The 13667-nt window shown below is 35.8% G+C and overlaps 2 protein-coding genes across 2 annotated transcripts; one reads left to right on the forward strand and one right to left on the reverse strand.

The window, feature by feature from the left end:
- Positions 1 to 1247: 1247 nt before the first annotated feature.
- On the reverse strand, positions 1248 to 3751 carry LOC126623015 (DNA replication complex GINS protein PSF2-like). Its single transcript, XM_050291735.1, has 8 exons — positions 3574 to 3751; positions 3390 to 3464; positions 3191 to 3305; positions 2468 to 2567; positions 2357 to 2387; positions 2182 to 2277; positions 1736 to 1888; positions 1248 to 1544 (listed from the first exon to the last, which is right to left on the reverse strand). The coding sequence occupies exons 1-8, from the start codon at positions 3619 to 3621 to the stop codon at positions 1524 to 1526; spliced, it is 639 nt and encodes a 212-aa protein (XP_050147692.1). The 5' UTR covers positions 3622 to 3751; the 3' UTR covers positions 1248 to 1523.
- Positions 3752 to 10074: 6323 nt separating this feature from the next.
- LOC126623773 (triosephosphate isomerase, cytosolic) lies at positions 10075 to 13430 on the forward strand. The gene is made up of 9 exons (XM_050292763.1): positions 10075 to 10239; positions 10458 to 10533; positions 10676 to 10799; positions 11283 to 11367; positions 11454 to 11586; positions 11716 to 11810; positions 12150 to 12228; positions 12940 to 13022; positions 13163 to 13430. The coding sequence occupies exons 1-9, from the start codon at positions 10201 to 10203 to the stop codon at positions 13211 to 13213; spliced, it is 765 nt and encodes a 254-aa protein (XP_050148720.1). The 5' UTR covers positions 10075 to 10200; the 3' UTR covers positions 13214 to 13430.
- The last annotated feature ends 237 nt before the right edge of the window (positions 13431 to 13667 follow it).

A 13667-nucleotide genomic window follows, 5' to 3' on the forward strand; every position in this document is an offset into this window, starting at 1 on the left:
CTGGAAAACGCTTTTGCAAATAAGCGTTTTTGCTAGAGGCAGTTTGTTAGAGACACATCAAAATTTTCAATAAAATTTCACACCGCCATATGCCTTTACAATCTAGAAGCAGTATCGTCTTCTTCTTTTGGTTGTCTAAAAACGCTTTTAGCTACCGAAAAAGCACTTCAAAATCCCAAGATGTCATTTAACTTAATTTTTTCTTTAGAACTTGAGGATTAGACATCTAAATCCATAAGTTCCCCTCTGTTTTTGTGGGTTGTATTTTGGCCTAACGTTGAAGACAAAACTGGACAACCAAAATGCATGTGCATTATAAATTACCCCTTTAATTTAGAGGGGGGTCAGAGGGAACATGAGGCATGTTATGGCCCTATCTACTACTTGGACCACTCAGGAATATCCAAATGTCAATCCAGTCCTTTTTTAAAACAAGATTCCCTTCGATGATTCTGGAAATAAAGATAAACATCAAGGCAAATAATTAATTTTATTTTTCTAATATTTTAGAACAATTTTAGAAAATCATTGATGCAGCAAATTGTTCTGTCCTAAGTCCTAAAGATATTTCAAAAGAAAGAGATTTTGGAGAAGTGATTCTCTTCAAACTTCAAAGTGCATGAGAAAGCAACCTATATGCTATATAAAACTTATTCCAATCTATCTGCATACAGAAGAAAAGGATCAACAATACAAAACAGGCAGATTCTTAATCCAATAGTTTAAGCATAAAGCTAAATTCTGTTCTTATATGTCCCTGAATGCATGAGTACCACGAGAGAGAGAGAGAGAGAGAGAGAGAGAGAGAGAGAGAGAGAGAGAGAGAGAGAGAGAGAGATTAGGAATGTAGCTATATGTATTCATACGAGCACTGGACAAATATGTCGAAATCCAAGTTCCAGGAAGCTTGAAAGATAACTATATTTTCAACAACAATAAGCTTGCATCATAAGTTACAATCACTCAGTTAATGTTTATGCGTTGGTAAGAATTTCATTGAGATAGACTCAAAGACAAAGTGGTTAAAAGCTTCCAACAGTGCTGTTTAGTTATCAAACACCAATGAACTAGAAAAAGGAGGAAGGCACTAAAGAGACACTAGTGGTTTATGAATCGAACACCAAGCAATCAATCACAGGCCAATATTTCATAAACACAGCGCTTCAAAAAGCTAGAGCCTAGGTACCAGGATGAACTAGACAAAATTATCAAGAAAGATCAAGGAACATGCACCAATGTCTACAACATTTTGTAGTCACAAACAGACATCAGTAATTGCCAGACATAGATTATTCTACAAGCAATTAAATTTCAGGTTATCTTTCTCATCTGCATTAGAGCAATGTCTTATAACTGTAAGGACAAAATAACATTACTCTGTGATGGTTCAACAGAAAACATTATTTAACTACAGGGTTATTACTATGAATGGTTTTCGGGGAAAGAAGTACTTTCCTTGCGAGCATGCTGAAATTAGTGGTTATGGCTGAATTGAAAGGTACATGCTGCCTCTATGAAAGCTATTACCGTCTCCGCAGAGGGCGCTGAAAAAACAGAATGGAGTTAATAAACCTTTTTTTATAAACAGTGTTTCTCGGATAAATAAATCAAAAACAGCGAGTCAGAGTTGATGAAACAAATTGTCCCTCCCAACAAATTACACAATCAATCGGTTCACCTTCTCAATTCTATTAAACAAAGAAAAGAAAAGAGTATGGATCACATAGGCACTTACTCTTGGTATGTTATCAGTTGCTTGTGGCCGTCTGGCAGACATTCCATCTGGATTTGGAACCAGCTCTGGACTGCCATGCTTGTAAAATGCCTGTAAGGCTCTCCCAACAAATGGGCGAACTAAATTCACTTCCATGGCAGATAGATCCTTGACCTGCAAGTACAAATCAAATCTGCTCAAGAGCACCAATTAAAAGGGAAAAACAAAGTAAACACATAGTAGAAGTACTCAATGCTCTTTCTCTCACAGTGGACCACACACTCACACACTCATTGATAATACATGCTGTTCAGATACAATATATATGATATGTGCCCGTGGATATAATACCACCATCATGAATTCCATATTAAATGACATCAAAAAAGAGTTCCATATTATATAACAATGCATTCAAAGTTGTTCCAACCGGTTCATCCAATTGCACCATAGATAAATGCACATACCATCACTGCAGAAGAGTGAGCCTCCTCAAATGATTCTAAGCTAGTCTCAACCTTATGAAACCTTACATCCCTTATGTCGTTAATAAGAGACCTCACCTATTAGAAATAACTACAGTGAGATCATTGCAAATATGATTGATAGTTTAAATAAAGGTTGAAAGAGTCCTGAACTCACCATATATATGTCAGGAATGTCGTCAGGTGCACTATCATCAAAAAAGTTTCAGATGCCATCAACATACTTTTACAATGAAATATAGAATATGTACAATGTTTCACAACTTACTATTCAAAAAGAAGGCTAGAGATTTCAACATAATGGAAAGGTAGAACTTGAAATGCTGCCTGAGAATCGCGCTCTGCTTCCAAAATCCGAGTCAAGTTTTCTATTCCCAAAACATAAGTTAAAGAAATGGAATGCGTTAGATTACTGATAGCATATGACTAGAGAGTTCAACATAATGGAAATGCATTTGAGTTCCGATTCCATGTTAAGTACTAAGTACTACCAAATTCAACAAATGAAAAGGTTCCAGTTAAATACGTATATTTCAACATTCCATTACATACATAACTCAATCCGATCAACCTTAAGACTTGAGGCTCCAAGACTGAGACTACAACTTACGTCTATTCATATACTAAATTAAAAAATTCTCATGTCAATCTAACTTACGTCTAGCCTTGATCATCTCTTGATGTCATTTATTTTTCCTTCAACAATAAACCATAAAACTCTAACATGTTAACTGCTGATGCTAAGGCTCACAAGCAATTCCAACGAAAATACCCCACAACGGCAGCCAAAAGAAGCCAAACAAATTTTGAACTATTTGCAATGACAAAGGCAGCATGGTAACTACCCAAATACATTTGCCATCAAAGCATAAAACTTTACAGGATATTCAAACAAATCAATCCTTTCAAGCACATTTCTTCAACATTCTTAGATATCATGTTGCAAACACAGAACCAGAAATCAAACTAACACCAAAGAAGCAGGACTCACCGATAGACATCCACTCTGGGGGCCGAATTGTGCATTTCCCTCTCTTCTTCATAGCAATCGCCAGCCACAACGGTACTTGGGTTGCCATTTGCGGGTAGAATGGACCAAAATCTCCCTGTAAATCCATAGTTAAAGTTACCCACCAGCATAAACCAGCTCAGTCTACCATACAATAACATGTAAAAAGTGAACAACTTACACAGAGCATGTTGAGAGGATCCATTCGCATATTGGGAACGATCTCCACCATTTCGTCTTCGGCCATAAACTCGACCTGCGATTTCAAAAATCCTAATTAAATTCACACAAATGGTCTAAATTAAAACAAAACAACCACAATAAGCTTATAAAATAGATGAACACGCAGCGGTAGAGAGCTGAACCTCTTCGCCGGAAAAGATAGACAGGCTGGGATCGGTTTGGCCTGCCATCCTTTGAATAAGCAATTCCGATGAAGAATTGAGAGTGATAGCGTTGCAATTTGAGCTCGAATTAAGTCAATTGAGGTCGGATATTTTGGGATGCAGAATGGAATGGCGCGGACGCTTGTATCATAAATGGCGGTGCACAATTGGGGATTTATAAACCCTAACTTTGGTGGCGGGAAAATTTTCATTTTCATGAGACAATATTTTAATTTTGTTTTCTTTCATGGTCACATTTCAAAAAAAAAAATTGAAAAATAATTAAAGTTTTGTTTGGTACTTTACTTGAATCTAACTTTTTAAACTCAAAAATAATTTTCAAGTTTTAGGTTTTAAAAACTTGTTTAGTAGGACTATTTTAAAAAACTAAACTCAATACTAACTAAAAAATATAGTCTATTCTTTAAAAACATAAAAAGTGAGTTTTTTTTTACACATTTTTCGTCTCTCCTGCAATTCGATCTCTTCGTTTTTTCGGTTCTTTCAAATAAAATACCAAACAGACCCTAAGTATCTAGATATCATCAATATCTTGAGAGTTGATCATTTTAAAATTTAGAATTTGAAAATAATTGTTTCAGCTAAATCTTGTGATGATAAAGGGATAACCCGTTTTTGCCCAAAAAAAAAAAAGGATAACCCGTTAATTTCTTTTATTTTTTAAATTTTGCTACAAAGTTTATGTATATAAATTGTAAATAATAAATTTAAAATAGATGGATTGCTCCGATGGTTGGACTTGAAATGAGGTCCAGCTCAAAATTTTGGATTTAGAAGAGGCAGGCCGAATCCTTTTGATCAAGGAGAGGTGTGGAGGCCCAAATCCTTTATGAAATTGCTCATTTCGGATTTTTTTTTAACAAACGATATTATCTACACTAAAAATGAGATGATGAGCTTAGCCTTACAATGGTCTATCAATAATGTGGTTCAAATTCGTCTTTGACGATAATCAAATCTAAAACTGCTCATTTCTTAATTAAAGTTGGGAATTGGTGAATTTCTTGTACAATGTTGTGAAGGAGTTTAAAATCTCAATATAGGCATCAATTTCTATTACAACATGGCATACTTCAACTCTTTACCCTAAGACCTTGCACCAAAGACACGAAACTACAAGAAACCAGAACTCCAAAGTTTCAAACATGTGATCTAGACCGTTGGATTTGGAGCTTATACCTATTGTCACAGTCTCAAAGCCTACATCTTTAGCATAGGACCCTATATACTCATAACATCTAACACCAAAACTAATATGTATCACTAAATTCAAGCACACTTATTGGACAGAACAAGTAAATATATATCTTCTTACGTTTAAAAGTACTTTGTCGGAACTCAGAAAAGTAAAGTACTTCATCCAACACACAACTTAATAAGTTTTACATAAGTACAATATGAATAATCCAAGTTCCAACTAGGTTAGTGCTTACCCATTTAGAAAACGAGTAGGCGACCGTGACATGCTACAAGAAACAACATGTCAAAGCTGCACTAAAAAGACCACCAAACCAAACATCTGCACGCACGCCGCAGCAATACTTACATAAACAACGTTAAAGTATGACTCTAAACTTTAAAAAATACATTAAGCATGACTTGTTAGTGAATGTTAAATTAAATAATTACATCAAATTAAAAAACACAGGAAATATATAACACCACGCATGCATAAAAAAAATCTACATATATACATGGCATTTGGCAAATTGGCATCTGCCCTACCGAAAAAACTACGCATGCAAATTAGTCGTCACACTTGAAAATTTAATTATTTCATGCCTTACATTCTCAACACACTTAGAGTTCGGTTCCTTTACCTCCTCATACAAATTTAGGATGTGTTTGTTGCATCGAATTAACTCTTACTGAACTAGCTTCAAGGACTAAATTAGATTGGCTTAACTTGGATTATGCACGATAAAAATTGTGAAGCGTTTGATATAGTATTAGACTAACCAACAAACTAATATATTATTGATACCCAAATTTGTTTTACTGAAAATATGACTTTAACCCCTAAAACTTAATTTTCTCCATATAAAACCCGAAATAAGTTTTTTACTCTAACAAAACCCATTGACTAGATTCCACATCAGCAAATTCATTAATTATATTAGACTTTACACATGTAAAATTTTTTGATGCCTAATATACCCATATTTGAATGTTTGATGTACACCATTAATTCTATACGGATTGTAAGGAAGATTTAATGATTTTACAAAAATAATAAAATAATAAATTTATTTCCTAATATATAATAACAATAAAACATGCCTACTATATGTAATAATACATGCTTAGTTTAGTCAATCAAATTATATTTTACAAATAAATGTAGGTAAATTATTTCACACACACACACACGCACGCACACACACACACACACACACACATATATATATATATATATATATATATATATAACCCACAAAAAAAATTTTAAAAAAACAAAAACATGCCTGATATTGTAAAAATTCATTCGAAATAATTTACGTACAAACAAAATGTTATTTGATTTAGTGCACCTACTATTCAAATTTTAAAATGTTAGATGCTTAAAAAAAAGAAAAATAATTTACCCAATAAATGTAAAGTACATGCAAAATAATTTACCTACATAATAAAGCAAACCCTATAGATGCAAAATAATGTGCCTACATAAAAAATAATATTTTTTATTCAATACTAGTTTACCTATTATTTGTACATATAATAATAAAATGTGCTCAATATATGATACATACAAAATAAAATACCTACATAATGAAGAATGTAATTTGATTCAAAATTAATTTACTTACAAAATAAAGTAATTTTACTTGATTTAAAATTAATTTACCTATTATTCGTACATATATCTTATTATAATAAAACGTGCCAAATATAAGTAATAATACATGGAAAATATATTACCTACTAATTAAATAAAAGAATGTTATTTGATTCAACATTAATTTACCTACAAAATACATGTTAGTTGCTCATCATAAATTTACATATAGGTAGATTAATTAGTATAATATGTTTGAACATATATGTAGTATTGTGCACATATATATATATATATATATATATATATATATGTCAGGGGTAATAATTTGTGTAATAACTATTTGTTCATTGTAATTAAGGTGAGTAATTACATTTATTGATTTATTTTGAATATTGTGGCACAAGTTGTAAATATCTTGTAGTAATAGGTCAATTATTTTTCTACTTGACAGTCATTTTCAAAATTGGGTTTTATTTGGAAGTTTATAACTATGTGGATTTTTGTCTATAAAATAAAAGTTGCAAAAGTCTATATCTAAAGAACCCTTTTATCACTTATTTTATTCACTTTGTCCTTAAAAACTAAAAACTAAAACACAGACGTCATCACCATTGTCTATCTCCCTCTTCACACTCATCCATATATTTCTTCTTCCTCCTCTATTTCTTGCGTTTCAATTTTCTTCTTCACAAGCAACCATTATTGGTCAATTCTTAGGATCCAAACTATTTTGGCCGATTTCAACCCCCTCAGTCTTGCTATTCACTCTGTCTTTTCTACCTCCTTCTCGTCGGAGTCAAGGCCTTTGTCCGTAACCTCGTCATCCTAGCATTTCAAGATGCGGCCCGCTGACAAAGAATACATAGCTGATCAGTGACCCTAAGCCACTGTTGTCCTAAACCAAGATCTGCGCCAATGTTTTCATCGTCGCCGACTACGCCACCACTCTCTGTTTCTCACACTCATCTGATTTTCTCAACAAAAAAAAGGGATAATTTTTCTATGGATTTGTTTTTGTTATCATTTTGCTTTTTTGTGTGGAATTTTGGGGGTTGGAATAGAAATTTTATGGGAATCAAAAAATAAGAGTCGGAATGGACGAAGGGGTGAAGTGGGGAGGTGCAAAATGAAGCTGGTCTTAGCAATCCGCCCAAAATTGGGGGGTCTCACTAAGACCCCCTAGTAAGGCATTTAGTCTAGGCGAGTCCCCCTTGGTCTCATTAACCCTAGTCCCGTTGCCGACAAACACAGGATTTCATTAACTAATAATCCTAGCCAGTCCAATGAAATCTAGCAAGACCAAACAAACACGCCCTTAGTGGATCGCAAATGAATTTAAGAATAAGAAGATTTCGGATGGTTCTATAGCAAGGCATGAGGCGAGATTAGTTGTCAAATGATTTAGTCAATCTCACAGATGTCTGAGGTTCCAATCAATGGTAAAACGTTAAAGTCTGTAGTTAATCTAACATCTGTGAAATTGGTTTTAGCCTTAGCAGCTCACTTCAATTGGAATCTCAGACAATTAGATGTCAATACTTTTATCGTACCAATTACCATACCAAACTTTTGGTATGGTGAAATTGATTACAATTACTATGCCAAACTTCTTGTATACCGAATTTCGGTATGCCAAATAGTTCGGTTGGTATGATATAGTAATGGTAAATTACCACTTTATTTTGGGCCAACTTTTTGGACCACAATATAATTTTTTTTCATTCAACCCAATTCAAGGCCCATACGTTTTTTTAAAAACTTTTTTGGGTGCATGTACTGCTCTCCTAGTTTATATTCAGAAGGGTCGGATTTTGAAGGCGGGTTTGGGGTGTTGTGGGGGATTTGGTATGTGGGTAGTGGTCGATTTAGGTGGGAGTGAGAGGCATCTGAAGGATTTTTTTTTTCTTTCTAATATTGAAATATTATATACATTATTTATTTATATATTTATATGTTTTGGTATGGTATCGTAATGTCGTGGTAACAATATCGAATACCAATACTTTAGCAAAAAATCTCAGTTCGGTATAATACCGTGCTATTACCAATTGGCACAAAATCGGTATGATATGGTTGGCATGGTAATTTAATAAAAAAATCCACTACTTTTAAATTGTTATGTGAGACACAATCATAACTGTTTACATTCATTCTAAAACCACTATAAACTCATGCCCTTGGATGGATAAAGTCTTAAATCTGAAGCCAAACCACCTTTTTCGTCCGACTCAATTTCACAAACTATTATGGCCCACCATTTTTTTATTTGAGATGCCTCACTAATCCATGTTTTGGGAAAGGGATCCTCTCCGGATTCCTTTCACCTAATCCTCCTTATCAAACAATCCGGGTTCTTGAAATATGATTCAACGGCTAAAATTATTATAATTTTTAAAGTTGAACCTAATTGTAACCCTTGAATCAAATTTTAATAATCTGAATTATTTGATAAAAATGATTAGGTGGAAAGAATGCGGAAAGGATCCCTTTCCCATGTTTTGACACCTCCAATCTCTCGAGAGATTAAGGGCGTTGTACCTAAGAGCAAGTCCACCTATAAAGACTTTGTGCCAGCACCCAGCGCATTTATCTAATTAAATGAACAGTAATATATCCCAGTGAACAGTAATAGGCCAAAACATCTCCACCCCTAAAAATACACTGGCACCCAGCCCATCTAATATATATTATTTTATTCATAACAATTAATATTTTATCATTTAATTTATTTTGTCTTCTTTATTCCTTTCACTATCCGGTCCTTTCTTTCTCTCTCTCTCTCTTTCTCTCTCTCTATCTATCTATCTCCCTCTCCCTCTCTATCTATCGATCTCCCTCTCTTTTTTCCAGCTCACTCCCGTGAGCTTTCCTTCCTCTTCCTATTCAAAATCTTCAACAAATCAAACACAAAATATTATTTTTGTAATCCCTGGAGCTCAAGGAACCCAACCATGGCCTTGCATGCGGCATCGATGCATGGTGTGAGGTCCTACCATTGAAGTTGAGAGCTTAAGCTCTCCTCAGATCTCTCTCCCCTTGTTCTATTTTGCGGGTCCAAGGGTTTCGGTGTTACTAGATCTCTCTCAGCGATTTGAATCCCTCTCTGGGTTCGAACGCTTTCTCTTTGTCTCTCTCTCTCCAAGGTGGACACGGCTGCATCGCATCTGTATATCCTGCCAGAACGAGACATGAATCCTTGACCCTGAATTAAAAAAAAAAAAAAAAAGTGTCTGACGCCACGTTGGCGTCAGCATGGCATCAGATGACCCGGTCCCCAGGTCTGTCAATTTTGGGCTGGCCTAGAGACCAGCTTGAGCTGGGTGCCAATCAATCCTGTTGGCTAGAGTGAATTGGCTGTGTATCGGGCCAGTTTTTTTACTGGATGCTGGGCTATTCCACCTCAGGTGGACTTGCTCTAAGAACCTGGGTGGGCCGTACCCATATACAAATGTGGATACCAAAATCCATGGACTCGGCTGGCCAAGGCTCCACCCAATCCGCTAACAACCACCCACGTCTCGTGACGCACAGGAAAGAAAACCAGTGGGCCCTTAAGGCCACATTAATAGACGAAACTACCCCTCATCCATTACGCATAATCCAAATGATGCGCCAAAGCATATTCCAAATTCCTAGGCCAGAACCGTAATTCCGCCCAATAACGTGGGCCCAAGTAAATGGAATCCACAGACTCCACGCCCTTGGGCAACAAGGAAAGCCGCACTTAAATCAGACCCCAAAAACCCGAAAGGCTAAAACGCAGTTTACACTCTCTGTTGTGCCGGTTTCGATAATATCCAGAAAATATGGGCAGGAAGTTCTTCGTCGGCGGCAACTGGAAATGCGTGAGTTCTCCGATTCGTTATCTCCTATGTATTTTTTTTCTTTCAATCTGTTTGGTTGCTGAGAAAATCAAAGAAATTCACGGAAAATAATCAGATTCCGATACTTTCTCAGCAACCAAGCAGATCCTTGTTTCTTCGATTCCGATTTGTTTTGTGCTCTGATTTCGATCGAACCGAGTGATGATTTAGTTAAATCTGAGCTGATTCTGAATCTGTAGAACGGAACCTTCGATGAGGTGAAGAAGATCCTGAACATACTCAATGAGGGACAAGTTCCATCGCAAGATGTTGTGGGTGAGTTGATTGCTCCGATTATTTACTTTTCGATTTCAATCTGATTTATTTGCCTTTTTCTGCTTCAATCAACTGATGAGATTTACTGATCTGTGTGAGTTATCAAACCGTTAATTTGTTCTGTGGTTTTTCCTGATTGCAGAGGTTGTGGTTAGCCCACCGTATGTGTTTCTTCCGGTGGTGAAGAGTTCATTGAGGCCCGAATTCCATGTCGCTGCACAGAACTGCTGGGTCAAGAAGGGTGGTGCCTTCACTGGTGAAGTTAGGTGTGTATATTTATGATTTACTAGCTTTCGATTCGTTGCAGTGTTGACATCTGGGTTTAACCTGGTGAATTGTAGAAATTGAGAATGTATATTGCTGATTTTTGTGTAGTTTTACTGATTTGATGATGTGCCTAGAAATTGATACTTTAATTAGAGATGTAATTATATTGCTGATAAGGAAATATCGGAGTAAGAGGCATCCGTTCTGATGTAAAAAAAAAAAAAAAATTGAATACATTAGAACGAAGCATCAATCTGTGAAGATCGTTTGTTTACAAAACCCTTATCACTTAGTTTCGACTTTCTGGAAATATTTTAGATGATGAGTGATGAATTAGTAGTGACAAATTCAATGAGCTATAGGCATATAAGCATGAATATATTGAATGTGCATCATACATGTCTTGTCTATTGAATTTTTGTTTTTCATTTCTCATTTTACTCTGATTAAGTAAATTGAAAAGATTTATTGTGTATATTCAGTGCTGAGATGCTAGTCAATCTCGAGGTTCCATGGGTCATTCTTGGTCATTCGGAAAGAAGACTGATTTTGGGTGAATCCAATGAGGTATGCTTCCCCTTCCCCTGTATTGTTAATCAATTTATCAATAACGACTGCGTAATATTTTCTCATATATCACATACTTCGTTCAGTTTGTTGCGGATAAGGTTGCATACGCACTTTCTCAAGGTTTGAAGGTGATAGCTTGTGTCGGTGAGACCCTTGAGCAGCGAGAAGCTGGCACAACCGTGGAGGTTGTTGCCGCACAAACCAAGGCAATTGCAGGTACATAATGCATATCAGAACTCCTTTTTATTGGCCTACTGTTAGTTTGAAGAATATTTGTTGTGTTGTGACTTGTGAGTCTGCTTAATTTTCTTTCTTTACTCATCTAAATGATGCTTTCTGTTGCAGAGAAAGTGAAAGATTGGACCAATATTGTTTTGGCTTATGAGCCCGTGTGGGCCATTGGAACTGGGAAAGTTGCATCTCCAGCTCAGGCTCAGGAAGTAAGTGGTGCCTTTATCTGATTATCTGGATGTGGTTTTGTATATTAGCTTCAGATTGAACTCGATGTTGTTTGTGTATGTTAGAGCAAGGGAAAAAATGTTCTTGGTCAAAAATAAGAATGGGCACAATTTGAGGAGATTGTGTAGCCTTCTTTGTCTTTAAGGTCTGATAAAACTGAATTAAACGGTGCTTGAATGAGCAATTGTTTCAAAACTATCACCAACCCACTTTTGTGGTTGGGATTTCCTGGGTCATATACTGATATTATGCATTTGTGTATGTATATACATATTTCACCCTGTCTGTGTTTCACACAAATGTTTCTCTCCATACAACAGGTGCATTCTGAATTGAGGAAATGGCTTCAAGCAAACGTCAGTTCTGAAGTTGCTGCATCAACCCGCATTATTTATGGAGGTATGTTTCACACCTCTACTGCATCGATTTGTTGTTTATGTGCTGGGACATCCCATCCTTTTCTCACTTACAACTTTGAATCAACTAAAATATATTTCTGTTGACTGATGAGCTTTTTCCCCCCTCCAAGACGAATACTATCTATAGAACTAATAAAAGAGTCGGTGATTTGTATAACTATCCCAATAATGCAGCATTATGACAATTTGTATACATGTTTCTTTACCCTAGAGCTTGGACTTTTAAGTCACCATTCTGCTTATATACAAAAATGGATGCTTATTAAAACATAATTTATTATGACTGACTTGGGTGAAAGATTGAAATTCGAAAAGGTTAGAGGGTAGGATTAATCTGTTGTAAGGATGGAACTGGAAGCTATCATGTGCCAAAGTCATTTTGAGTTATAAACATATTTGTTCTCTTCCCATACACCCCTTTTTACTTCTCACACACCCTTCTAATTTTTGGCCGTCAGATCGGATGAAATGAAGAAGATCAACGGACATAATTTAACAAGGGGTGTGTGAGAAGTAAAAAGGGTTATGTGGTTAGCACACCCCTTGATTTAAGGAGTCCACTCAGTTATCAAGGCTTTCTCTTGACTAAAATGCACGCGTTCTCCTTTGTATATATGGGAAAGATAAGGAGTCAACTTGTCTTTCTCTGTTCCCTTTCACAACACTTGGCTGAATCGAATAATTTTTTCAGGGTCTGTGAATGGTGCAAACAGCAAAGAGCTGGCTGGTCAGCCTGATATTGACGGATTTTTGGTTGGTGGAGCTTCTCTAAAGGTAATGTTCATTCGCAAATTCGCAATGCATACTAAATACGCGTACTATGTTTCATTAGTAAAATAAAAGCTTTCTTGTCACCGAGTTTATCGACATTTGTGATCTTACATTTGTGATTCTGTTGTGCTGTTTGTCTCCAGCCTGAGTTCATCGACATCATCAAGTCAGCGGAGGTGAAGAAGAGTGCCTAAAGACTGAAGAGTTGGACCTGATGAGAGTAATGTGACTGTTAGATCTCTTGTCTGGTTGGTAGCGAATCTTTTCCGTACAATTTTACAGATACTCGTTTGAGGAAATAATTATGCTCTTTTTTGTTCAGCAGAATCAGCACCTAGATATGGGTTTTTTCCTGTATTAATAAAAATTCTCAAGTGTTAATGCTTTTAATTCAAGTTTTTTCGCTCTCAAGATCCAAATCTTCCAGTTTACTTGATCAAAGAAAATTGAAATTATTGTAGCTTGAGTGATTTGTGGCAGCACTGCGCTCGCATAGTCAAGTGATTTCTGCACGTTCTTTTTGTCCCATGCACAACAAACAAACAGTAGTAGAAAATATACGTGTGCGGAAATTATTTTTCTCAAAGTTGTGCTTCTTTTCTAGTCGGCTAGAAAAGAAGCACAGCTTTAAATCTCTAGTGGGCACTA

The sequence above is a fragment of the Malus sylvestris genome, chromosome 1 (genome assembly GCF_916048215.2).
Source record: "Malus sylvestris chromosome 1, drMalSylv7.2, whole genome shotgun sequence".
In the NCBI taxonomy this organism is placed as follows: Eukaryota; Viridiplantae; Streptophyta; class Magnoliopsida; order Rosales; family Rosaceae; genus Malus; species Malus sylvestris.

Bases quoted from the DNA above. Each gene is read 5' to 3' on its own strand.
- LOC126623015 (XM_050291735.1), bottom strand. From the start codon at position 3,621: ATGGCAGGCCAAACCGATCCCAGCCTGTCTATCTTTTCCGGCGAAGAG. The intron at 3,306-3,389 runs GTAAGTTGTTCA...ATGGATTTACAG, and splicing joins ATCCTCTCAACATGCTCTGT to GGAGATTTTGGTCCATTCTA. The intron at 2,388-2,467 runs GTAAGTTGTGAA...TTTTGATGATAG, and splicing joins TCTAGCCTTCTTTTTGAATA to TGCACCTGACGACATTCCTG.
- LOC126623773 (XM_050292763.1), top strand. From the start codon at position 10,201: ATGGGCAGGAAGTTCTTCGTCGGCGGCAACTGGAAATGC. The intron at 10,534-10,675 runs GTGAGTTGATTG...TCCTGATTGCAG, and splicing joins TCCATCGCAAGATGTTGTGG to AGGTTGTGGTTAGCCCACCG. The intron at 11,368-11,453 runs GTATGCTTCCCC...TACTTCGTTCAG, and splicing joins TTTTGGGTGAATCCAATGAG to TTTGTTGCGGATAAGGTTGC.